This window comes from Somniosus microcephalus, chromosome 22 (genome assembly GCF_052327205.1).
Source record: "Somniosus microcephalus isolate GS21.2 chromosome 22, FLI_Smic_1.0, whole genome shotgun sequence".
NCBI lineage: Eukaryota > Metazoa > Chordata > Chondrichthyes > Squaliformes > Somniosidae > Somniosus > Somniosus microcephalus.
The window spans coordinates 47,483,556-47,509,717 of NC_141008.1; the positions used below are offsets into that span (position 1 = coordinate 47,483,556).

A 26,162-nucleotide genomic window follows, 5' to 3' on the forward strand; every position below is an offset into this window, starting at 1 on the left:
AAAACAAAATTTGACACCGAGCCACATAAGGAGATATTGGGACAGGTGACCAAAAGCTTGATCAAAGAGGGAGGTTGTAAGGAGTGTCTTAAAAGAGGAAAGAGAGATTAGAGAGGTGGAGAGGTTAAGGGAGGGGAATTCCAGAGCTTAGGGCCCAGGGAGCTGCAGGCACGGCCGCCAATGGGGGAGTGATTCAAATTGGGGATGCGGAAGAGGCCAGAATTGGAGGAGCGCAGAGATCTCGGGGTTTGTGGGGCTGGAGGTTACAGAGATAGGGAGGGGCGAGGCCATGGAGGGATTTGAAAACAAGGATGAGGATTTTAAATTCGAGGTGTCGGACCGGGAGCCAATGTAGGTCAGCGAGCACAGGGGCGATGGGTGAACGGGATTTGGTGCGAGTTTGGACACGGGGCAGCAGGGTTTGGGATGAGCTGAAGTTTACGGAGGGTGGAAGCTGGGAGGCCGACCAGGAGAGTGTTTGTAACGTAGGACAGTGTGATCAGGATCAGTGTCCAGTAGCAGAAACTACACCTGGAACAATTAGAATCGCTCTGGGCAAAATTAGCAATCGATGCATTTATTTTTAAACAAGTTAACAGCTTCACTAAGATGGCAGCTGCGGTTTTTGATGTGATTAGATCTTCCACAATTTTCTTTTGAATTGTCCAATGATGTTCTCCGATCGGTGAGTGAAGTGTCTCGTTCCACAGTGAAAACCTGCAGTGGGGGATAATTGATCGGGGAGTTCAAACAGACCCACGGTTGTATTCTCTGGAATTTAGAAGGTTAAGGGCGATTTGATCAAAGTTTTCAAGATATTAAGTGGAACTGATATGGATAGAGAGAAACTATTTCCGCTGGTTGGGGAGTCTAGGACTAGGGGGCATAGTCTAAAAATTAGAGCCAGACCTTTCAGGAGTGAAATTAGGAAACACTTCTACACACAAAGGGTGGTAGAAGTTTGGAACTCTGTTCCGCAAATGGCAATTGATGCTGGATCGATTGTTAATTTTAAATCTGAGATTGATAGATTTCTGTTAATCAAAAGTATTAAGGGATATGGGCCAAAGGCGGGTATATGGAGTTAGGTAACAGATCAGCCATGATCTCATTGAATGGTGGAACAGGCTCGAGGGGCTGAATGGCCTCCTCCTGTTCCTATGTTCCTAGGACCCAGTAGTCAATTCTCCCACACTCACAATACTCCTCTCCCCAACTGAACTATTTCCCTGTCTTATATTCTTCACAGGCTGGGAGTTGTTCCTGATTGGAGCCAATTAAGGTCAACGATTTCTCAAAATTAAACTGCCTTGTCGAGATCATTCCTGACATTTTATATAACTTCTCAAAGTTGTACCTCCATCGTAGATACAGAGCTCTCACAACTCTATGGCTCATGTATCGACCCTCTCCCACTCTGTTAATGAGTTCACTGATCGCTAGTGTCAGCTAGAGACCTACACAGCACAATCACTCCCAGTGATGCCCCCATATAAAGGGGATCAATGTGAAAGGAACAGCACCCAGAGCCTGCTCCGCTCCTTCAGGCCCACTCCCGGGAATCTGCAGCCAAAGGAATTCTTTTTTTTATTCATTCACGGGATGTGGGCGTCGCTGGCAAGGCCAGCATTTATTGCCCATCCCTAGTTGCCCCTTGAGAATGTGGTGCTGAGCCGCCTTCTTGAACAGCTGCAGTCCGTGTGGTGAAGGTGCTCCCACAGTGCTGTTGGGGAGGGAGTTCTAGGATTTTGACCCAGTGACGATGAAGGAACGGCCGATATATTTCCAAGTCAGGATGGTGTGTGACTTGGAGGGGAACTTGGAGGTGGTGGTGTTCCCATGCGCCTGCTGCCTAGGGATATCAATAAGATGTTGGAATGAGTTAAAAATCGGCAGATGGAATTCAGTGTCGGTAACCGTGGAGTGATGCGTACTGGTGAAAATAGTAAGAGCAGCGATGATACTGTGGGTGGAAGCAGAGACCCGTCTTACCTTAAAGGTTGTTGTTGCCATTTATCGGCTTTTATCTCATTCCCATCTTCCGCTGTTGATCGTAAAACCGACACTTTGCCTTCAAGAGAGAGAGAGAGACGGAAGAACGTAAGGTGAGTGAGAGACAAGCAACAAGGGCCGGGAACTTCCTCGGAGTCTCTCCCGGGAATTCCTGATTACCGCGTGAATGGGATTCCCGCCGCTCGTTCGGTGAGGTTACAGCGGGAGAGGGGGAGTAGCTCGGGGAAATGACCAGCCTGAGACATTCCCAGCCTCAGCTACAGCTCAGTGGGTCGCACTCTCACCTCCGTCTCAGACTAGGGTTCAAGTCCCGCTCCAGAGACTCCAGCACATAATCCAGGCCGGCACTTCAATGCAGAACTGAGGGAGCGCCGCACTGTCGGAGGGGCAGTACTGAGGGAGCGCCGCACTGTCGGAGGGGCAGTACTGAGGGAGCGCCACACTGTCGGAGGGGCAGTGTTGAGGGAGCGCCGCACTGTCGGAGGGGCAGTACTGAGGGAGCGCCGCACTGTCGGAGGGGCAGTACTGAGGGAGCGCCGCACTGTCGGAGGGGCAGTACTGAGGGAGCGCCGCACTGTCGGAGGGGCAGTACTGAGGGAGCGCCGCACTGTCGGAGGGGCAGTACTGAGGGAGCGCCGCACTGTCGGAGGGGCAGTGTTGAGGGAGCGCCGCACTGTCGGAGGGGCAGTACTGAGGGAGCGCCGCACTGTCGGAGGGGCAGTACTGAGGGAGCGCCGCACTGTCGGAGGGGCAGTACTGAGGGAGCGCCGCACTGTCGGAGGGGCAGTACTGAGGGAGCGCCGCACTGTCGGAGGGGCAGTACTGAGGGAGTGCCGCACTGTCGGAGGGGCAGTGTTGAGGGAGCGCCGCACTGTCAGAGGGGCAGTACTGAGGGAGCGCCACACTGTCGGAGGGGCAGTACTGAGGGAGCGCCGCACTGTCGGAGGGGAGGTACTGAGGGAGCGCCGCATTGTCAGAGGGGCAGTACTGAGGGAGCACTGCACTGTCAGAGGAGCGGCACTGAGGGAGCGCCGCACTGTCAGAGGAGCGGCACTGAGGGAGCGCCGCACTGTCAGAGGAGCGGCACTGAGGGAGCGCCGCACTGTCGGTGATGCTGTCTTTTGGATGAGACGTTAAACCGAGGCCCCATCTGCCCTGTCAGGTGGACGTAAAAGATCTCATGGCACTGTTTCAAAGAAGAGCAGGGGAGTTCTCCCCAGTGTCCTGGGGCCAATATTTATCGCTCAACCAACACCAGTGAAACCGATTATCTGGTCATTATCACATTGCTGTTTGTGGGATCTTGCTGTGCACAAATTGGCTCCCACGTTTCCTACAACAGTGACTGCATTTCAAAAAGTACTTCATTGGCTGTAAAGTACTTTGAGATATCCTGAGGCGGTGAAAGGCGCAAGTCTTTCTTTTTCTTTTACCAGGTATCAGGGACTTGAGTAATTCAGGAGCTTAAATATATTTCTTTTAATACAAAGTGGGAAACATTAACAAAGTAACGTAAGTCTCACAATACGTTTACCTCATGCTGTTGAAGCAGCTCGATCGGCAGGGCACAGTCACAGACCGGACAGCAACCGATTTCATCCAAGTCTTCACTCTCAGCGAAACCCCAAGGTGAGGAGAGGGGAGGAGCACGGAGGCGGTGAGGGAGCAAGGGGGAAAGGAAAGGGGCGGCAGAGAGGGGAGAGTGGGAGGTAGAGGAGTGGGAGGATCGAGGGTCTTGGCACAGGGAGGGGCGAATCCTTCCCACCATCTCCGAGAGAAGCCTGCACCTGCCCTGTGAACACAGAGAGAGAATCGATCACAGGTCACCTCACTGCACGGAAACCAAAGCTGGGCCTGCTGTTAGAGGGGGAGACCCCCACCCCCCCAGAACACTGGGCCTGCTCTTAGACCCAGTCCCACTCCCCCAGAACACTGGGCCTGCTCTTAGACCCCCCCGCCCCCCCAGAACACTGGGCCTGCTCTTAGACCCAGTCCCACCCCTCCAGAACACTGGGCCTGCTCTTAGACCCAGTCCCACCCCCCAGAACACTGGGCCTGCTCTTAGACCCAGTCCCCCCCACCCCCCAGAACACTGGGCCTGCTCTTAGACCCAGTCCCCCCCACCCCCCAGAACACTGGGCCTGCTCTTAGACCCAGTCCCCCCCCCCCAGAACACTGGGCCTGCTCTTAGACCCAGTCCCACCCCCCAGAACACTGGGCCTGCTCTTAGACCCAGTCCCACCCCCCAGAACACTGGGCCTGCTCTTAGACCCAGTCCCACCCCCCAGAACACTGGGCCTGCTCTTAGACCCAGTCCCACCCCCCAGAACACTGGGCCTGCTCTTAGACCCAGTCCCACCCCCCAGAACACTGGGCCTGCTCTTAGACCCAGTCCCACCCCCCAGAACACTGGGCCTGCTCTTAGACCCAGTCCCACCCCCCAGAACACTGGGCCTGCTCTTAGACCCAGTTCCCCCCCCACCAGAACACTGGGCCTGCTCTTAGACCCACCCCCCCCCCCCCCCCCCAGAACACTGGGCCTGCTCTTAGGCCCAGTCCCACCCCCCAGAACACTGGGCCTGCTCTTAGGATGATGCTGGCTCTCACCTGGTGATGCAGGAGCTGATCTTCAGGAAACGTCTTTGTGCAGAACTCACACGAAATCTCTGAGGCTTCCAATGTCAAAGAGACAGACACAAAAACCAATGGGAAACACAGGTTAATAAAATATTGGCTGAAGTCAGACACTTCACATCAGCCGTGGCTCAGTGGGCAGCACCCTCGCCTTTGAGTCACAAGGTTGTGGGTTCAAGTCCCAATCCAGAGATTTGAGCACAAAAATCCAGGCTGACACTCCCAGTGCAGTACTGAGGGAGCGCCGCACTGTCGGAGGGGCAGTACTGAGGAAGCGCCGCACTGTCGGAGGGGCGGTACTGAGGAAGCGCCGCACTGTCGGAGGGGCAGGACTGAGGGAGCACCGCACTGTCGGAGGGGCAGGACTGAGGGAGCGCCGCACTGTCGGAGGGGCAGTACTGAGGGAGCGCCGCGCTGTCGGAGGGGCAGTACTGAGGGAGCGCCGCACCGTCGGAGGGGCAGTACTGAGGGAGTGCTGCACTGTCGGAGGCGCAGTACTGAGGGAGTGCTGCACTGTCGGAGGGGCAGTACTGAGGGAGCGCCGCACTGTCGGAGGGGCAGTACTGAGGGAGCGCCGCACTGTCGGAGGGGCAGTACTGAGGGAGCGCCGCGCTGTCGGAGGGGCAGTACTGAGGGAGTGCTGCACTGTCGGAGGGGCAGTACTGAGGGAGCGCCGCGCTGTCGGAGGGGCAGTACTGAGGGAGTGCTGCACTGTCGGAGGGGCAGGACTGAGGGAGCGCCGCACTGTCGGAGGGGCAGTACTGAGGGAGCGCCGCACTGTCGGAGGGGCGGTACTGAGGGAGCGCCGCACTGTCGGAGGGGCGGTACTGAGGAAGCGCCGCACTGTCGGAGGGGCAGGACTGAGGGAGCGCTGCACTGTCGGAGATGTCGTCTTTCGGATGAGACGTTAAACCTGTTCTCTCGGGTGGACGTAAAAGGTCTCACGGCCACTATATTGAAGAAGAGCAGGGGAGTTCTTCCCAGTGTCCTGGCCAATATTTATCCCTCAACCAACATCACTAAAAACAGATTATCTGGTCATTATCACATTGCTATTAGTGGGAGCTTGCTGTGCGCAAATTGGCTGCCGCGTTGTCTACATTACAACAGTGACAACACTTCAAAAAGTACTGCATTGGCTGTAAAGCGGTCTGGTGAAAAGCGTGATAGAAATACAAGTATCTTTCTGCGTACCCAACGTGCTCCCCACACTCAGACACGTTTCCCCGTGCGATTCCTGGTCTCTGTACAGGACGTACTTCCCGCAGTCCAGGCAACGTTCAGTCCGACTCCCACACGCCTCCTCGTGCTCCGGTAACGTGCGGCATGGAGACTCCAGCTCACAGAAGCGGCAGCTCAGCAGACGCTCGGTGCACTCTTCACCCTGAGGAGCAAGACACCTCATCAACCCTCCATGGCCCTCGCCCCTCCCTATCTCCCTAACCTCCTCCAGCCCTACAACCCTCCCTATCTCTGTAACCTCCTCCAGCCCTACAACCCTCCCTAACTCCCTAACCTCCACCAGCTCTACAACCCTCCCTATCTCTGTAACCTCCTCCAGCCCTAGAACCCTCCCTATCTCTGTAACCTCCTCCAGCCCTACAACCCTCCCTATCTCCCTAACCTCCTCCAGCCCTACAACCCTCCCTATCTCCCTAATCTCCTCCAGCCCTCCCTAACCTCCTCCAGCCCTACAACCCTCCCTATCTCTGTAACCTCCTCCAGCCCTAGAACCCTCCCCATCTCTGTAACCTCCTCCAACGCCTACAACCCTCCCTACCTCTGTAACCTCCTCCAGCCCTACAACCCTCCCTATCTCTGTAACCTCCTCCAGCCCTACAATCCTCCCTATCTCTGTAACCTCCTCCAGCCCTAGAACCCTCCCTATCTCTGTAACCTCCTCCAGCCCTACAACCCTCCCTATCTCTGTAACCTCCTCCAGCCCTACAACCCTCCCTATCTCTGTAACCTCATCCCGCCCTACAACCCTCCCTTTCTCCGTAACCTCCTCCAGCCCCTACAACCCTCCCCATCTCTGTAACCTCCTCCAGCCCTACAACCCTTCCTATCTCTGTAACCTCCTCCAGCCCCTACAACCCCCCCCACCTCTGTAATCTCCAACAGCCCCTACAACCCTCTCTATCTCTGTAATCTCTACCAGTCACTACAACCATCCGAGATATCTGTAACCTCCTGCAGCCCCTACAACCCTCCCTATCTCTGTAACCTCCTCCAGCCCCTACAACCCTCCCTATCTCTCTAACCTCCTTCAGGCCCTACAACCCTCCCTATCTCTGTAACCTCCTCCAGCCCCTACAACCCTCCGAGATCTGTGTAACCTCCTCCAGCCCTACAACCCTCCCTATCTCCCTAACATCCTCCAGACCCTACAACCCTCCATATCTCTGTAACCTCCTCCAGCCCTATAACCCTCCGAAACCTCTGCGGCCACCAATTCTGGCCTCTTGTGCATCCCCGATTTTAATCGCTCCACCATTGGCGGCCGTGCCTTCTGCTGCCTGGGCCCCAAGCTCTGGAATTCCCTCCCTAAACCTCTCTGCCTCTCTATCTCTCTCTCCTCCTTTAAGACACTCCTTAAAACCGACCTCTTTGACCAAGCTTTTGGTCACCTGCCTTAATATCTCCTTACATGGCTCGGGGTCAATTTATGTTTGATAATCGCTCCTGTGAAGCGACTTGGGACGTTTTACTACATTAAAGGCGCTATATAAATGCAACTTGTTGTTAAAGCAAGTCAGAGCTGAGACCCAGACCCGGGCCTGGGACAAGCTCGGATCCCTGTCCCGAGCTCGTTTCCCCGTCCCGGGCTCAGGCCTCAGACCGGATCTTGCACCAATTTATAAACAATCTTAATTCTTACATCTGGACTTAATTATCCAGATACCATCCAGTAACGTCGATCAAACACTCCCAGGGCAGGTACAGCACGGGGTCAGATACAGAGTAAAGCTCCCTCTACACTGTCCCATCAAACACTCCCAGGGCAGGTACAGCACGGGGTCAGATACAGAGTAAAGCTCCCTCTACACTGTCCCATCAAACACTCCCAGGGCAGGGCCAGCACGGGTTAGATTCAAAGACCAGAATACCATCCCTTACCTTGTGGGTCTCCAGTTTGTATTGTTCCATTGATTTGTGACACAGCGAGCATTGAATCTGCATCAAAGATAGAAATCAGAGTGAGACACAGGCCCCGCTGATCCCAGGCACACAGCACTTTTCAGCTGCTGTTCCCTGGCCCTGTCTGAGACTGCGTCTGCCATCTCTGACCAGTCTGTGTCTGCCATCTCTGACCTGTCTGTGTTTGCGTCTGCCGTCTCTGACCTGTCTGTGTCTGTTTCTGCCATCGCTGACCTGTCTCTGACTGCCGTCTCTGACCTGTCTGTGCTGTGTCTGCCGTCTCTGACCTGTCTGTGCTATGTCTGCCGTCTCTGACCTGTCTGTGCTGTGTCTGTCGTCTCTGACCTGTCTGTGGTCTGTGTCTGTCGTCTCTGACCTGTCTGTGCTGTGTCTGCCGTCTCTGACCTGTCTGTGCTGTGTCTGCCGTCTCTGACCTGTCTGTGCTGTGTCTGCCGTCTCTGACCTGTCTGTGGTCTGTGTCTGTGTCTGCCGTCTCTGACCTGTCTGTGTGCGGTTTCTCTGTGAGTCTGTAACTCTGCCGTCGGCACGGTCTCATTGCAGAGCGGGCACAGCTGGATGAATCGCCTGCAGTGAATCTCATGAATGCGATAATTCGAGTTGGTCACATCCTTCCTGCTGTAGAGTGAGAGACAAGAGGTGCAGGTTAATTATTTATTATATTCCAGTTCGACTCTTCCTCCTGTGAATCTCCCAGACTCGCACCATGACCAGCTGTGCCACACTCTGACCGGCCCTTGACCACAGGCACCCTCTCACTGACCGTCAGGGAGCAAGGTTGTGGGGCCTGAGCAGGAATGGCAGCTGATTCTCCCAATCAATCTCACAGGGGCACATCTGTAAACAGAGAGAGAGAGAGAGAGAGAGAGAGAGAGAGAGAGAGACAGGGATAGAGAGAGAGACAGGGATAGAGAGAGAGACAGGGATAGAGAGAGAGAGAGAGAGAGAGAGAGACAGGGATAGAGAGAGAGAGAGAGAGAGAGAGAGAAAGAGAAAGAGAGAGACACAGAGATAGAGAAAGAGAGGGAGAGAGAGAGAGACAGAGAGAGAGAGAAACTGAGAGTGAGCAAGACAGAGAGAGAGAGAGAAACAGAGATAGAGAGTGGGAGAGAGAGAGAAACTGAGAGTGAGCAAGACACAGAGAGAGAGGAAGAGAGAGAGATAGAGAAAGATAGAGGGCAGAGAGAAGGGAGAGGTGGAAGTTGGCAGAGAAACAGAGAGGGAGGGATAGACAGAGGGAAGGATAGACAGACGGCAAGAGAGGGGGAGAGATAGACAGAGAGGACCAAATGAGGGAGAGAGCGAGACAGAGTGAGAGAAACAAGGAGAGAGGCAGGTGGAGAAATAGTAAGGGAGAGAGAGAGAGAGATACGGTGAGAGAGAGAGAGGTTGAGACAATCAGAAAGAGAAAGACAGACAAAGAGAGAACCGTATGGACGGAGAGAGATACACACACAGGAAGAGGGAGAGACAGAGAGAGGCAAAGAAACAAACACAGAAATGTCAAGCACAGGCCATTCGGCCCATCGTGTCTGAGAAATACCGGTTCCAGTGCACAGTAGGCTTCTCCAGCCACTGCTTAACGAGCAGAGAGTTCGCCCAACCAACCCCTTAAAAACGGATTAACTGGTCACTTGCTGTTTCTGGGAGCTTGCTGTGCACAAATTGTCTGCCACATTTACCAACATAACAGCAGTGGCTGTACTTCCACAGTGACTCAGTGCTTCAGGACATCCTGAGGCCTGTGCCGGCTCTTTGAAAGAGCTCTCCAATTAGTCCCATTGCCCCCGCTCTTTCCCCAGAGCCCTGCAAATTTTTCCTCTTCAAGTATTTATCCAATTCCCTTATGAAAGTTACTATTGAATCTGCTTCCGCCGCACTTTCAGGCAGCGCATTCCAGATCACAACAACTTGCTGCGTAAACCAGATGTTTCCTCATCTCCCCCTCTGGTTCTTTAAGGTGCTACATAAAGGCCAGTTCTTACTGTGCAGTAAATGTTAATCCCTTGGAGACAGAGCAAAGAAGAAGTGCCCGTTGTCGGGACCAATGCCTGTTGACGAAATGAGCAGTTAGTCAGACGGAGGGAGGGCGGGGATTCGACACAAACAGCGTCGCTCCGTCTGGGCGACAGTCGCTCCGTCGGGGGGACAGTCGCTCCGTCGGGGGGACAGTCGCTCCGTCTAATTCAGCAACACGACCTATTCTGGCCTGAGTCACTCCCAAAATAAATACAACTCTGGTGTTGAAAGGTATTTCCAATCTGCACCACCATTGCACTGACCAGCACTGTCCCCAGATGTTGGCAGCTGTATCACAGACTGAGTCAGGAGGAGCTGCGAAAGAGCAGGGAGTGGGAGGGGATGGTCGAGCGACGCTGTATCACAGGTGATGGCTGCGAGTTTGGATCAATCCGACTCCCTACCAGTTACTGCAGAATGTTGACTCCTCGTCCTCCTCATTCATCATCATCAGCTGGGCCGTGACACAGTGAAGAATCCAGTCGCACAATTAAAACCTGGAGCCAAGCAGCATAAAACAGGATGAGCAGAAACCAGGGGAACTACGACAGATAACACGTACACCCAGACAGGACTAGCACGCACACTCACACAAGACTGTTCACACTCATACATGACTGTTCACACTCTCACAAGACTGTTCACATCACACTCACACAAGACTGTTCACATCACACTCACACAAGACTGTTCACATCACACTCACACAAGACTGTTCACACTCACACAAGACTGTTCACACTCACACGACTGTTCACACTCACTCGTACATGACTGTTCACACTCATACATGACTGTTCACTCACACAACTGTTCACACTCACACTTGTACGACTGTTCACACTCATACATGACTGTTCACACTCAAGACTGTTCACACTCAAGACTGTTCACACTCACACTCGTACATGACTGTTCACTCACACAAGACTGTTCACGCTCACATGACTGTTCACACTCAAGACTGTTCACACAAGCTCGTACATGACTGTTCACACTCACACTCGTACATGACTGTTCACACTCTTCACTTTTTAGGCAGTCCCTCCGAACCGAGGATGACTTGCTTCCACATTAAAAATGAGCTCGCAGGTGACTGATGAGTCCAATGCGGGACATAAGAACATAAGAAATAGGAACAGGAGTAAGCCAATCGGCCCCTCGAGCCTGCTCCGCCATTCAATAAGATCATGGCTGATCTGATCCTAACCGCCAATCTACTATCACAGAACCATCTCCCGAATCTAACAGAATTAGACACACGAAATAGGAGCAGGATCGGGCTACACGGCCCCTGGGCCCGCTCCGCTACCCACAGGGCCATGACCGATCCGAACCTAGACTCATGTCCAAATTCCTGCCCGCTCCCCGTAACCCTTAATTCCCTTTACTTCTAGGAAACTGTCTATTTCTGTTTTACAGTCTCTGTCACAGGTGGGGCAGACGGTGGTTGAAGGGGCGGGTGGGTGGGGTGCTTGGGTTGACGTGCGCTCCTTCCGCTGTTTGCGCTTGGCTTCCGCTCGCTCCCGGCAAAGAGACTCAAGGTGTTCAGCGCCTTCCCGGATGCTTCTCCTCCACTTTGTGCGGTCTTGGGCCAGGGATTCCCAGGTGTCGGTGGGGATATTGCACTCTTTCAAGGAGGCTTTGAGGGTGTTCTTGAAGCATTTCCTCTGCCCACCTGGGGCTCTCTTGCCGTGCCGGAGCTCTGAGTAGAGCGCTTGTTTTGGGAGTCTCGTATCGGGCACGTGGATGATGACTCACACAACTGTTCACACTCGCACACAGCTGTTCTCACACACACTGGTACAAAACTGTTCACACTCATATACAACTTATACAAACACACACACTCAGAGACACGGACAGTAACAGGGTACAGTGGTGTAGTAGGTGTGTCACTGGACTAATAACCCAGAGAACGAGTTCAAATCCCACTAGGGCAGATTGAGAATTTGAATTCAGTTTAATAAAATCTGGAAATAAAAGGCCGGGATCAGTAAAAGTGACCCTGAAGCTGTCGGATTATCGTAAAATCTCAACTGGTTCACTGATGTCCCTTCAGGGAAGGAAACCTGCCGTCCTTACCCGGTCCGGGCCTATATGTGACTCCAGGCCCACAGCAACCTGGTTGACTCTTAACCGCCCTCTGAGGATGCCGAGTGAGACACACAGTTGTATTAAACCACGAGTGGTTCAAGGCGGCAGCTTCTCAGGGCAACTGGGGATGGGCAACAAATGCCGGCCTTGCCAACGACGCCCACATCCCGAGAATGAATTCTTAAATGGTTACAGGTTTCAGAGGATTTGGGCTCAGTGCAGTGACGACAGATCACACTCTGTGAAGGGTTCTGTATTAAACACATTCCAACTGTAATCCAATCCTCTCCCCTCACCCAGGGTCTCAATTGCACCCCGGGTCTCAATAATTACACCCCAGCCTCTTACCTACAGATGGTCTCTGTCTCTGTCTCTGACTCTCTCTCTGTGTCTCTCTCTCTCTGTCGGTCTCTCTCTGTTTCCTTTTTTTCTTTCACTTTCATTTTCACTTTCCCGAGTTTAATTTCTGAGACATTCGCTGTCAGTTGCTCCTGGGTGGAGCTTGCTCCAGCAGTGCCATTGACTCCGTGGGTCATAATAACATAAGAAATAGGAGCAGGAATCGGCCACACGGCCCCTCGAGCCTGCTCCGCCATTCAATAAGATCAAGGCTGATCTTGGGCTCAAAGCCACTTCCCAGCCTGCTCCCCATAACCCTTCACTCCCTTATCTTGCAAAAATCTATCTATCTCCACCTTAAATGTATTCAATGACCCCGCCTCCACGGCTCTCTGGGGCAGAGAATTCCACAGATTTACGACCCACTGAGAGAAGAAATTCCTCCTCATCTCAGTTCTAAAAGGGCGACCCTTAATTCTGAAACTATGTCCCCGAGTTCTAGATTTCCCCACGAGGGGAAACATCCTCTCTGCATCTACCCTGTCGAGCCCCCTCAGTATCTTATATGTTTCGATAAGATCACCTCTCATTCTTCTAAATTCCAATGAGTATAGGCCCAACCTGCTCAACCTTTCCTCATAAGACAACCCCCTCATCTCTGGAATTAACCGAGCGAATCGTCGAGCTGCCTCGCTGCGTGGCTCCGAGCGCTGCCGCTAGCCTCCCCCCGCCCCCGGTGTTGGGTGGGCATAGGGTCAGGCTGGACGGAGCCCCCTCCCCTCCCCTGCCAACATGTGCTGGCAAGGTTCATACATGAAGAATGAGGTACTGGGGGGGGGGGGGGGGGGGGGGGGCAGCCGTGGAAACAAAACTGAAGGAGGAGGAGAATCAGGGGAATTCACAAACATACAGGGCTGGGCTGGACGGGGCTGGCCGACTGGACACAGACTGGACACAGGGCCGACAGTCACTGTACAGAACATTAGAGAGAACAAAAAACACATTTCTGAATTGTTCCGATGTTTTTATTGAACATTGATAACTGACACACTCCGGTACTATTTAAAAATAACATTTATAAACCACTGACAATACAATCCTGGGGGTAGTGCAAACATTTAAAAACACATTTGTAACAGACAGTTCAATAAAATGAGTTAAACTCCCAGACTCCAGCTGTGACTGAAAAGAGCGCAATTGGTGTTTGGAGGTGCGGAGTTTCAATCTGCAATGCCCCAGAGGGAGTGCTCTCCCCGGTCAGGAGTGTGTCGGGGGCACGGAACAGGCTCGAGGGGCAGAACGGCCGCCTCCTGTACCTGTGAGTGGAAGGCAGAGTGAAGAATCACACCGGGTCTGGTGACACCGTCACACTCCCTCATTTCCATAATTTTCTCTCTCTCCTACACACACCCCTTCGCTCCCTCTTCCTTTACCCATCTTCCCTTCTCCCTTATATTAGAAGAAAAAGGGTAGTCAAGGTTAACGTGGGTTAATATTGCAAATGAAAATAAGGAAACGGCAGACTTGGTGAATAATTACTTTGTGTCGGTCTTCACAGTAGAGGAAGAGGATAATAAACCTGACCTTCCAGGGAAACTAATAATAAATCAAGGACTGGAACTCACTAAAGTTAACGTAAGCAAGAAAACAGTATTAGAAAAAATAATGACATTAAAGACCGACAAATCCCCAGGACCTGATGGTTTCCACTCCAGGGTTTTAAAGGAGGCAGTCGACACTACCTCAATTAATAACTTTAAATCGGAGATCGATAGATTTTTGCTCGACCAGGGAACCAGGGAGCCAGGGCGGGTGGGTGGAGTTAAGATACAGATCAGCCATGATCTCACTGAATGGCGGAGCAGGCTCAAGGGGCTGAATGGCCTCCCCCTGTTCCTGTGTAACAGGCTCGAGGGGCTGAATGGCCTCCTCCTGTTCCCGTGTAACAGGCTCGAGGGGCTGAATGGCCTCCTCCTGTTCCTGTGTAACAGGCTCGAGGGGCTGAATGGCCTCCTCCTGTTCCTGTGTAACAGGCTCGAGGGGCTGAATGGCCTCCTCCTGTTCCCGTGTAACAGGCTCGAGGGGCTGAATGGCCTCCTCCTGTTCCTGTGTAACAGGCTCAAGGGGCTGAATGGCCTCCTCCTCTTACTATGTTCCTCCCAGAATCGGCAGTGGCATCCTCCCCACGTCGAACAGCAGATTTTTCAGAACGATCAGTGAGGGGAGGGGCCAGAGACTGCCCGCCAGCTGTGGAACTGAACTTTAACACGAGCCAGCACCCCGGAGAGGGCAGGAAATAACTCGCCACAAACTGGAGACAGAAAACTATGAACATCCCTCAATGTTAGGACAGATTCCCACAGGGATTGTAAAGTGCTGGGCAATCAGTGCCTCATTAGAAGGAGCAATACACCAGAATACACACACACAGGACAAGGGGAGGGGGGGGGGGAGGGAGACAGAGAGGGGGGGGAGGGAGACAGAGACAGAGAGGGGGGGGAGGGAGACAGAGACAGAGACAGAGAGGGGGGAGGAGACAGAGACAGAGAGGGGGGAGGAGACAGAGACAGAGAGGGGGGAGGAGACAGAGACAGAGAGGGGGAGGGAGACAGAGAGGGGGAGGGAGACAGAGAGGGGGAGGGAGACAGAGAGGGGGAGGGAGACAGAGAGGGGGAGGGAGACAGAGAGGGGGAGGGAGACAGAGAGGGGGAGGGAGACAGAGAGGGGGAGGGAGACAGAGAGGGGGAGGGAGACAGAGAGGGGGAGGGAGACAGAGAGGGGGAGGGAGACAGAGAGGGGGAGGGAGACAGAGAGGGGGAGGGAGACAGAGAGGGGGAGGGAGACAGAGAGGGGGAGGGAGACAGAGAGGGGGGGGGAGGGAGACAGAGATGGGGAGGGGGGGAGGGAGACAGAGATGGGGAGGGGGGGGAGGGAGACAGAGATGGGGAGGGGGGGAGGGAGACAGAGACAGAGAGGGGGGAGGGCGACAGAGGGGGAGGGGGAGGGAGACAGAGACAGAGAGGGGGGGGAGAGACAGAGACAGAGAGGGGGGGGGAGAGACAGAGACAGAGAGGGGGGGGGAGAGACAGAGACAGAGAGGGGGGGGAGAGACAGAGACAGAGAGGGGGGGGAGAGACAGAGACAGAGAGGGGGGGGGAGAGACAGAGACAGAGAGGGGGGAGGGAGACAGAGACAGAGAGGGGGGAGGGAGACAGAGACAGAGAGGGGGGAGGGAGACAGAGACAGAGAGGGGGGAGGGAGACAGAGACAGAGAGGGGGGAGGGAGACAGAGACAGAGAGGGGGGAGGGAGACAGAGACAGAGAGGGGGGAGGGAGACAGAGACAGAGAGGGGGGAGGGAGACAGAGACAGAGAGGGGGGAGGGAGACAGAGACAGAGGGGGGGAGGGAGACAGAGACAGAGTGGGGGGAGGGAGACAGAGACAGAGAGGGGGGAGGGAGACAGAGACAGAGAGGGGGGAGGGAGACAGAGACAGAGAGGGGGAGGGAGACAGAGACAGAGAGGGGGGAGGGAGACAGAGACAGAGAGGGGGGAGGGAGACAGAGACAGAGAGGGGGGAGGGAGACAGAGACAGAGAGGGGGGAGGGAGACAGAGACAGAGAGGGGGGAGGGAGACAGAGACAGAGAGGGGGGAGGGAGACAGAGACAGAGAGGGGGGAGGGAGACAGAGACAGAGAGGGGGGAGACAGAGAGAGAGGGGGGAGAGACAGAGACAGAGAGGCGGGGAGACAGAGGGGGGGGAGAGAGAGAGAGGGGGGAGAGACAGAGAGAGAGGGGGGGAGACAGAGGGGGGGAGACAGAGAGGTGGAGGGAGACAGAGGTGGGAGACGGGGTGGGGGAGAGAGAGCAGGGGGGCACAAAAACACGATTAGAGAGATTTCGGATTACACAAAAGGGAGGAGGCCTGTGGGTCCAGTTAGTTTGGGTTTAATATGGGATAAAACATCATAATATTCCTGCTGCAGGACAGTGAAGAATCTAAAAGGATTAATAAAAAACATTCGTCGTTTTCTGACTATTTGAAGTGCCATAACTAGGATGCTTAAAGCAGCAAGTCCACTTGAGAACGAGCTGAAGAACGAGCAGCACTGCCTCCCACACTAACTAGCAACGCCTCCTCCGCAGACAGTCAGCTCAGGATGTGCCTATCAGCCAATCCCGAGGACGGAAAAATTGCGATTCAGCGGATCGTACTTTTTTTCAATTCTAAAAAAACGTGAGTTTTAAAGAGGAGCCGCTAAACTCTCCCTACACGGGAACTGCGCGCAAGAGTGACCTCACGAGCAACACGGGACAGCGGTGGAGGCGAAAGCGTGCGTGGTGCTCCGGGCAACAGCCTCACGGCTCTGCGGTCACGTGACATCCAGTTGATGCCGTCGCCGGGACGACACGTTCAGGAGTCAGGGGTCCTTCAGAGCTGGGTCGACCCGCTGCCGACACCCTCGCGCGCGCCTCTGGTGCAACCTCAATGCAGGCCGAGAGAAAAAAAACCGAGAGAGGCAGGAGGAAAGACCGGGGGAGGGAAGGGGGCGAGGCAGCTCCAGTCGGCGTGTCCGAGGAGACATGGGTGCGTACACGAGCTACGATCCAGCGCCCCGGCGCTCAGCAAACATCCGAGTCAGCATGAGCTCGGGCGTCACACGCTGCGTCCATTCCGTTGACAATCTCCAGCGGGTTTCCGGCACATTCCGGCGTGATCTGCGAGAGTGAAAGCAAGACAGAAAAGAAAGACTTGCATTTCTATAGCGCCGTTCACGACCTCAACACGTCCCAAAGAGCTTTACAGCCAATGAAGTTTTTTTTGAAGTGTGGTCACTGTTGTAATGTAGGAAACGCGGCACCAATTGCGCACAGCAAGCTCCCACACACAGCAGTGTGACAATGACCAGATAATCTGTCTGTTTTAGTGATGTTGGCCACAGGACACCGGGGAAAACTCCCCTGTTCGTCTTCGAATAGCGGCCTTGGGGTCCATTATGTCCACGTGAGAGCGCAGACAGGGCCTCGCTTTAACATCTCATTCAAAAGATGGCATCTTCGACAATGCGGTGCTCCCTCAGTACTGCCCCTCCGACAGTACGGCGCTCCCTCAGTACCGCCCCTCCGACAGTGCGGCGCTCCCTCAGTACCGCCCCTCCGACAGTGCGGCGCTCCCTCAGTACTGCCCCCCCTCAGTACTGCCCCTCCGACAGTGCGGCGCTCCCTCAGTACCGCCCCTCCGACAGTGCGGCGCTCCCTCAGTACCGCCCCTCCGACAGTGCGGCGCTCCCTCAGTACTGCCCCTCCGACAGTGCGGCGCTCCCTCAGTACTGCCCCTCCGACAGTGCGGCGCTCCCTCAGTACTGCCCCTCCGACAGTGCGGCGCTCCCTCAGTACTGCCCCTCCGACAGTGCGGCGCTCCCTCAGTACTGCCCCTCCGACAGTACGGCGCTCCCTCAGTACTGCCCCTCCGACAGTGCGGCGCTCCCTCGGTACTGCCCCTCCGACAGTGCGGCGCTCCCTCAGTACTGCACTGGGAGTGTCAGCCTGGATTATGGGCTCAAGTATCTGGAGTGGGACTCGAACCCACAACCTTCAGACTCAGAGGCGAGAGAGTTCCCCACTCAATCAAAGATTGTAGGATGGGGGCGGAGGGAATCAGACAGGGAAGTAAAAGTTTCCTTTCCAACAAGATCCAATCTCCTGTTATACTGCAGCTCCCACATCCCCTGAATCTACAGTCGGCAAAACACAGGAGAGTCGCCGACCGAAAGAAGCGAAAGATCAATGAGAATTTTAAACCTTTTAATGTTTTAACCTCAGTACAGGAATTAATGTGCTCACCTGAGTAATGAATGTGCTGCTGCAATCACTGTCCCATCAAACACTCCCAGGGCAGGTACAGCACGGGTTAGATACAGAGTAAAGCTCCCTCTACACTGTCCCATCAAACACTCCCAGGGCAGGTACAGCACGGGTTAGATACAGAATAAAGCTCCCTCTGCACTGTCCCATCAAACACTCCCAGGGCAGGTACAGCACGGGTTAGATACAGAGTAAAGCTCCCTCTACACTGTCCCATCAAACACTCCCAGGGCAGGTACAGCACGGGTTAGATACAGAGTAAAGCTCCCTCTACACTGTCCCATCAAACACTCCCAGGGCAGGTACAGCACGGGTTAGATACAGAATAAAGCTCCCTCTACACTGTCCCATCAAACACTCCCAGGGCAGGTACAGCTCGGGTTAGATACAGAGTAAAGCTCCCTCTACACTGTCCCATCAGCAGGGAGAGCTGCATCCAGTGGCACGGAGAGAGAATACCTGAAATGAGGTGCTCACTCCTACGATGGACTCCATGTTGCTGCTGTAGTAACAGAGGGTGAATTCTCCACCTGTCGCGGGGATTTCCTCACCATGCAGGTACACCTGGAAGACAGAGGTGCAGGTGTGTCACGGCAGGTGGAACACGGGCAAGCCGAGTCGCAGCAACGCCAAAATAACCGCAGTCACAGCTCAAACGGTTCAATCTCTGGCAACAGCTGTGTGCGTGAGGGATAGAATTCAAAAGCAATGAAGTTATGGTAAACTTGAATCGAACTTTGGTTAGCCCACACTGGGAGCACTGTGCTCTGTTCTGGTCTCCATATCATAAAAAGGATATCGAGACACTGGGGAAGGTGCAAAAAAGATTCACAAGGATGATACCAGAACTGAGAGACAAGAACTCTCAGAAAAGGCTGAACAGGCTGGGGCTCTTTGCTCTAGAAAGGAGGGATGACCTGATCGAGGTCTTTAAGATTATGAAGGGGTTCGATAGGGTCGACGTAGAGAAGATGTTTCCACTTGTGGGGGGAGACCAGAACTAGGGGCCATAAATATAAGATAGTCACTAATAAATCCAATGGGGAATTCAAGAGAAAGTTCTTTACCCAGAGTGTGGTGAGAATGTGGAACTCAATACCACAGGAAGTGGTTGAGGCGAATAGTATAGATACATTTAAGGGGAAGCTGGATAAACACATGAGGGAGAAAGGAATAGAAGGATGTGCTGATAGGGTGAGATGAAGAGGGTGGGAGGAGGCTCGTGTGGAGCATAAACACCAGCACGGACCAGTTGGGTCGAATGGCCTGTTTCTGGACATTCTATGTATGAATAACCAGACGATCTAGGAAGGTCCTCGGCCTGTGCCAATCTCAGCCAGGAACTCAACTAGTGGACAACAATGGTCCTTGGGTTCCCCTGGCCTGGAGTCCCTGCTCCTGATCACTGTCCAGTGACCCCCACCTGGGCTCGGCTCTGATTTGCTCCACATGGCCACTCGGGCGAGGAGCTGGGTCCTGCAGACCCTCAGAAATTGACGCTGGATAATCTTGACCACTGCTGTCACCAGTCGAGGATGTCAACCCTCCAGGATTGTCCTGGAGTCGACAGGAATTGCAGATTAATGTCCAGGACACCTGTACCTGCAGTGTGTCCCATCTACAAGATGTACTGCAGCAACTCGCCAAGGCTTCTTCGGCAGCACCTCCCAAACCCGCGACCTCTTCCACCTAGAAGGACAAGGGCAGCAGGCGCATGGGAACGCCACCACCTCCAATTTCCCCTCCAAGTCACACACCATCCTGACTTAGAAATATATCGGCCGTTCCTTCATCGTCGCTGGGTCAAAATCCTGGAACTCCCTCCCTAACAGCACTGTGGGAGCACCTTCACCACACGGACTGCAGCGGTTCAAGAAGACGGCTCACCACCACCTTCTCAAGGGGCAACTAGGGATGGGCAATAAATGCCGGCCTTGCCCACATCCCAGGAACGAATAAAAAAAACATCTGGGGAGTAAAACCAATGGGTGTTAAAAAGAATTGTGTGTTTTCTTCATTTTCTTTGAACACTTTTGTTTGTTTGTTATATTGGAGATTGGAGAAAGGTCACTGGAGGCTGGAGGTCATGTGCTGAAGTCTTCAGGAATATGTCCAACCAGAGGTGGGAGGTGGACTCGCTCCTTACCTGGTAGATGTCCTCATTGACTGTTAACTCATCGTCCTTCACCCAGATGTATGTCACGTAGTCACTGTGACTTCGGAACCCGACCTGGAATGGCAGACATGGTCAGTGACATTCTCCATCGCACCTCACTCCTCCCTGGACCTCAACACTGAGGAACTCCTCACTTCCCCCAGCCCTACAATACAACACCTTGCATTGATATCGGGCTTTTAAAGGCAGCAAAATGTTCCAAGGCGCTTCACGCATTGCCAAGGGTGTTGGGTATGGTGGCCGATTGGTTCTGGTACTGGACTAGCAATCTAGAGGTTAGTGAGTTCAAAACTCACTGTGGCAAATGGGGGATATTCAATTCAATAAATCTGGCAATTTGTGGGTTGGCATCAGACAAAATGACCATGAAAACTGTCGGATTGTCATAGAATCATTGAATGATACCGCACAGAAGGAGGCCATTTGGCCCATTGTGCCTGTGCTGGCTCTTTGGTAGAGCTGTCCAATTACATAATAACGTAAGAATTAGGAGCAGGAATCGGCCATTCGGCCCCTTGAGCCTGCTCCGCCATTCAATGAGATCATGGCTGATCTTCGACCTCGACCCCACTTTCCCCGCCCGCTTGATTCCCCAATTAGTCCCTCTTTCCCCACAGCCCGGCAAATTTTTTTCCCTTCAACAACAACTTGTATTTATATAGCACCTTTAACGTAGTAAAATGTCCCAAGGCGCTGCACAGGAGTATTTTAAGACAAAAAATTTGACACCGATCCACATAAGGATAAATTAGGGCAGGTGACCAAAAGCTTGGTCAAAGAGGTAGGTTTTAAGGAGCGTCTTAAAGGAGGAGAGAGAGGTAGCGAGGCGGAGAGGTTTAGACAGGGAATTCCAGAGCTTAGGGCCTAGGCAACAGAAGGCACGGCCACCAATGGTTGAGCGATTAGAATCAGGAATGCTCAAGAGGGCAGAATTAGAGCAGCGCAGATATCTCGGGGGGTTGTGGGGCTGGAGGAGGTTACAGAGATAGGGAGGGGCGAGGCCGTGGAGGGATTTGAAAACAAGAATGAGAATTTTGAAATTGAGGCGCTTCTTAACCGGGAGCCAATGTAGGTCAGCGAGCACAGGGGTGATGGGTGAACGGGACTTGGTGCGAGTTAGAACACGGGGCAGCAGAGTTTTGGATTACCTCGAGTTTACGTAGGGTGGAATGTGGGAGGCCGGCCAGGAGTGCGTTGGAATAGTCAAGTCTTCAACCATATACCCAATTCCCTTTTGAAAGTTACTATTGAATCTGCTTCCACCGCCCTTTCAGGCAGCGCGTTCCAGATCATCATAACTCGCTGCGTAAAAAAAATACTCCCCTCGTCTCCCCTCTGGTTCTTTTGCCAATCTGTGTCCTCTGGTTACCGACCCTCCTGACACTGGAAACAGTTTCTCCTTATTTACTCTATCAAAACCCTTCATGATTTTGATCACCTCTATTAAATCTCCCTCTTAACCTTCTCTGCTCTGAGGAGAACAAGCCCCTCTGGGATAAGAACTTGCCATTTCTACCCGGTCTGGCAATGAGCGATGGGCATTGAATACTGCCCTTGCCAGTGCCACCCACATTCCATGATTGAGGGATACAGGGAGACGGTGGGTGGGTGGGTGGGGTTGAGGGAGACGGTGGGTGGGTGGGTGGGGTTGAGGGAGACGGTGGGTGGGTGGGTGGGGTTGAGGGAGACGGGGAGAAGTTTCTGAAAATTACCTTGAAAAGTCCGATCCAGTCCCAGGAGCTGCTGGGATACTCCTCCAACGTGCAGTAGGAGATGATCGCATCGCGGCCAGGGAGCCACGCCCCCTCGGGCTGCAGCTCCACCAGTGGCTGAGTGACGAGCTTCTCGAACTGGACCCAAAACAAAGCAAAGCATCAGTGGCAGCCCTCGGAATATGAATCCCCCCCCCCCCCCCCGGAATATCAATCCCGCCCCCCCCGGAATATCAATCCCGCTCCCCTCCCCGGAATATCAATGCCGCCCCCCCCAGAATATAAATCCCGCCCCCCCGGAATATCAACCCCCCCTCCCGGAATATCAATCCCACCTCATGCACCATCTGCTGGGAGGTCAGCAGACAATTTGATGTGTTCACGAACATGGGCAGGTAAAGACCAGCTGGTCCACCCACCCTGCCCCAAAAAGCAGGCCCCTGTACCTGGACAGTGACTGAGGGACAGGGTGAGAGGGTGGGATTGAGGATATAGGGAAGTGGGGAGGGAGGGTGGGTGGGGAGACGGGGGACTGAGAAGTTCTGCAGCTTCCCCTCGGCAGGATTTCCCAAACCCGCTCCGACAGGTTGCTGCTTGAGCCCTGCTCTCTCCCCGCCCTGTATTTCCGACACTTTGAGGTTTCATTCATGAAGCAAATTGCCCTTCGTAAAACAGGAGCGAGTCTCTGGCCTGGGGGTGGAGTCGCCAACCCTGCAGGATTGGGCTGGAGTCTGGATTAATCTCCGGGACACAACCCGGGAGAAAAATCATCGGGAGTGTTAAAAAAAAATTACGGGTTTTTTCATATTCTTTGAATGCTTTTGTTTATTAGCTACAGAAATATTGGAAATAAGAAAAAAAATGTTGTTTGACCAGAATGAGCGGCTGGAGCCGGAAATCAGGTGATGGAACCTCCAGGAACATGACCAATCAGAGTTGGCAACTGGGAGTGGCCGCGTCCTCGTTAACTGTTCCCCGTATCAGTGTCCGCCGACTAACACATTCCCCCTTCTCCTCACCTCTAGGCAAAAGCTTCCCAACACTGGCTTGTGGTCACTGATCCCGTACTCCATTTGGCTGTCGTAGGTGTCTAACGTCACCGCGATGGGCTTATTCAAGTCTGAACGTTGGGCCTCACTCCCTCCATCCTGGAAGCATTCTTTAACTTTCCAAAGGATCCGATCGGTCCAGGCTGGTTTCCGTTTCTTCCCACTGTCGGGGAGAGGAAGGGGCAGCAACAAATGAGAAGAGACTGGGATCAGAGAGGCGAAGTTGGCCGGCACAGCGAGGTTAAACACGGAGCAGAGCGCTGGAGAGTGGGGCTGGGCAACTAACAGGGGAACGAGCGCTTAGTTTGGGAGCGAGCTGTAAACGACCGAGGCAACAGATCCCAGGATTCTACAGGAATGGCCAAACACAATAAACCGGACCGCAATTCCGATGATGAAAGTATTCGATGGAGTAGATCGAGAGAAACCATTTCCTCTGGTGGGGGAATCCAGAACAAGGGGATATAACCTTAACATTAGAGCCGTCTTTTGAACCGAGGCCCCTTCTGCTCTCTCAGGTGGACGGAAAAGATTCCAAGGCACTATTTTGAAGAAGAGCAGGGGAGTTCTCCCCAGTGTCCTGGCCAATATTTATCCCTCAATCGACAAAACAAAAAAACAGATTATCTGGTCATTATCACAGTGCTGTTTGTGGGAGCTTGCTGTGCGCAAATTGGCTGCCGTGTTTCCCACATTACAACAGTGACCACACTCCAAAAGTACTTCATTGGCTGTAAAGCGCTTTGAGACGTCCGGTGGTCGTGAAAGATGCTGTATAAATGCAAGTCTTTCTTTCTAGGCCATTCAGGGGCGATGTCAGGAAGCACTTCTTCACACAAAGTGGAACTCTCTCCCCCAAAATGCTGTTGAGGCTGGGGGTCAATTGGAGCTTTCAAGACAGAGACTGATAGATTTTTTTAGAACATAAGAAATAGGAGCAGGAGTAGGCCATTCGGCCCTTCGAGCCTGCTCCACCATTCAATGAGATCATGGCTGATCTTCTGCCTCAACTCCATTCACCGGCCCTATCGCCATCTCCCTCGATGCCCTTACTAGTCAGAAACCTATCGACTTCTGTTTTGAATATACCCAATGACTGAGCCTCCACAGCCCTCTGGGGTAGAGAATTCCAAAGATTCACCACCCTCTGTGTGAAGAAATTTCTTCTCATCTCAGTCCTGAATGGCCTACCCTTTATCCTGAGGCTGTGGCCCCTGGTTCTAGACTCCCCAGCCAAGGGAAACATTCTCCCAGCATCCATCCTATCAAGCCCTGTAATAATTTTGTATGCTTCAATGAGATCCCCTCTCATTCTTCTGAATTCAAGAGAATACAGGCCTAGTTTACTCGATCTCTTCTCGTACGACAGTCCCACCATCCCAGGAATCAATCTTGTGAACCTTCGTTGCACTCCCTCTATGGCAAGTATATCCTTCCTTAGGCAAGGAGACCAAAATTGTACACAGTACTCCAGGTGTGGTCTCACCAAGGCACTATATAATTGGAGTAAGACTTCTTTACTCCTGTACTCAAATCCTCTTGTAATGAAGGCCAGCATACCATTTGCCTTCCTAATGGCTTGCTGCACCTGCACATTCACTTTCAGTGACTCATGTACAAGGACACCCAGGTCCCTTTGAGCATCTGTATTCCCCAATCTTTCTCCATTTAGGAAATACTCTGCCTTTCTGTTTTTTCTACCAAAGTGGCTAACTTCACATTTATCCACATTATATTCCATCTGCCATGTTCTCGCCCACTCACTGAGCCTGTCGAGACCCCCTTGAAGCCTCTTCACATCCTCTTCGCAACTGACACTGCCACCTAGCTTTGTATCATCAGCAAATTTGGAAATGTTACATTTAGTCCCCTCATCCAAATCATTGATACAGATTGTGAATAGCTGGGGCCAGAGCACCGATCCTTGCGGTACCCCACTAGTCACAGCCTGCCATGCTGAAAAAGACCCATTTATCCCTATTCTTTGTTTTCTGTCTGTTAACCAATTCTCAATCCATGCTAGTATATTACCCCCAATTCCATGTGCCCTAATTTTGTTCACCAACCTCTTGTGTGGGACCTTATTGAAGGCCTTCTGAAAATTTTTGTTGGATAAGGGGATCAAGGGATATGGAGCAAAGGTGGGTAAATGGAGTTGAGGTGCAGATCAGCCATGAAGTCAATGGGAGTGGGGGGGGGGGGGGGGCAGGGAGTCAATGGGAGAGTGGGGGCAGAGAGTCAATGGGAGAGTGGGGGGGGGGGCAGAGAGTCAATGGGAGAGTGGGGGGGGGCAGAGAGTCAATGGGAGAGTGGGGGGGGGCAGAGAGTCAATGGGAGAGTGGGGGGGGCAGAGAGTCAATGGGAGAGTGGGGGGGGGGCACAGAGAGTCAATGGGAGAGTGGGGGGGGGGCAGAGAGTCAATGGGAGAGTGGGGGGGGGGCCCCAGAGAGTCAATGGGAGAGTGGGGGGGGGGGGCCCAGAGAGTCAATGGGAGAGTGGGGGGAGGCGCAGAGAGTCAATGGGAGAGTGGGGGGGGGGGGGGCAGAGAGTCAATGGGAGAGTGGGGGGGCAGAGAGTCAATGGGAGAGTGGGGGGGGAGCAGAGAGTCAATGGGAGAGTGGGGGTGGCAGAGAGTCAATGGGAGAGTGGGGTGGGGGGACACAGAGAGTCTGGGGTTACCTGGTGTCGTAGTTGGTGGAGTCCAGGTTGAACTTGTATGTGGGTTTGAAGAGGAGCTGTCCCTCCAGGAACCCCTTCAGGACTGGTTCAGTCTTCTTTGCCTTGTTGAGCTGTGGGGACAGGGGAGAGTGGGGTGGGGGGCAGAGAGTCAATGGGAGACTGGGATGTATATTGCACAGACACACACACACACCAACAGCACCGTGCTCCGTTACACATGCTACCGATCCCTCTCATCGATCCAGGGTTTGAATTCGGTGCCACACGCAGGGGATCAGTCTTCTCTTTGCGGTCTACAATAAACCTGTAAAAGCATATTTTGGGCAGTTTTATCCCAGTCCTTCGTTATCTTCAGGTACAGTGAAAACTACACCAAAAATAATGTGAATTGCCAATCTCAGTCTGAGAGAGCACAACAATG

General features: G+C 53.4%; 2 protein-coding genes across 5 annotated transcripts in view; both read right to left on the bottom strand.

Annotated features, from left to right (window-relative positions):
- Window positions 1-1,992: 1,992 nt before the first annotated feature.
- xaf1 (XIAP associated factor 1) lies at window positions 1,993-12,539 on the bottom strand. Its single transcript, XM_085964636.1, has 8 exons — window positions 12,271-12,539; window positions 10,230-10,322; window positions 8,289-8,424; window positions 7,768-7,824; window positions 5,842-6,031; window positions 4,621-4,685; window positions 3,548-3,805; window positions 1,993-2,071 (listed from the first exon to the last, which is right to left on the bottom strand). The coding sequence occupies exons 2-8, from the start codon at window positions 10,274-10,276 to the stop codon at window positions 2,024-2,026; spliced, it is 801 nt and encodes a 266-aa protein (XP_085820762.1). The 5' UTR covers window positions 10,277-10,322; window positions 12,271-12,539; the 3' UTR covers window positions 1,993-2,023.
- Window positions 12,540-16,192: 3,653 nt separating this feature from the next.
- The window catches only part of inpp5ka (inositol polyphosphate-5-phosphatase Ka), a 38,167-nt gene continuing 28,197 nt past the window's right edge, over window positions 16,193-26,162 (bottom strand). For 3 of the 4 annotated variants that reach the window (XM_085964638.1, XM_085964637.1, XM_085964641.1), the window contains 6 exons: window positions 25,742-25,851; window positions 23,033-23,225; window positions 22,014-22,151; window positions 20,272-20,355; window positions 18,585-18,689; window positions 16,193-16,979 (listed from right to left, as the gene is read on the bottom strand). In XM_085964638.1, the coding sequence (XP_085820764.1) occupies window positions 16,884-16,979; window positions 18,585-18,689; window positions 20,272-20,355; window positions 22,014-22,151; window positions 23,033-23,225; window positions 25,742-25,851 (726 nt within the window). In that variant the 3' untranslated portion in view covers window positions 16,193-16,883. The remainder of the gene's footprint in view (window positions 16,980-18,584; window positions 18,690-20,271; window positions 20,356-22,013; window positions 22,152-23,032; window positions 23,226-25,741; window positions 25,852-26,162) is intronic. The other variant, XM_085964640.1, reaches the window with a different exon arrangement.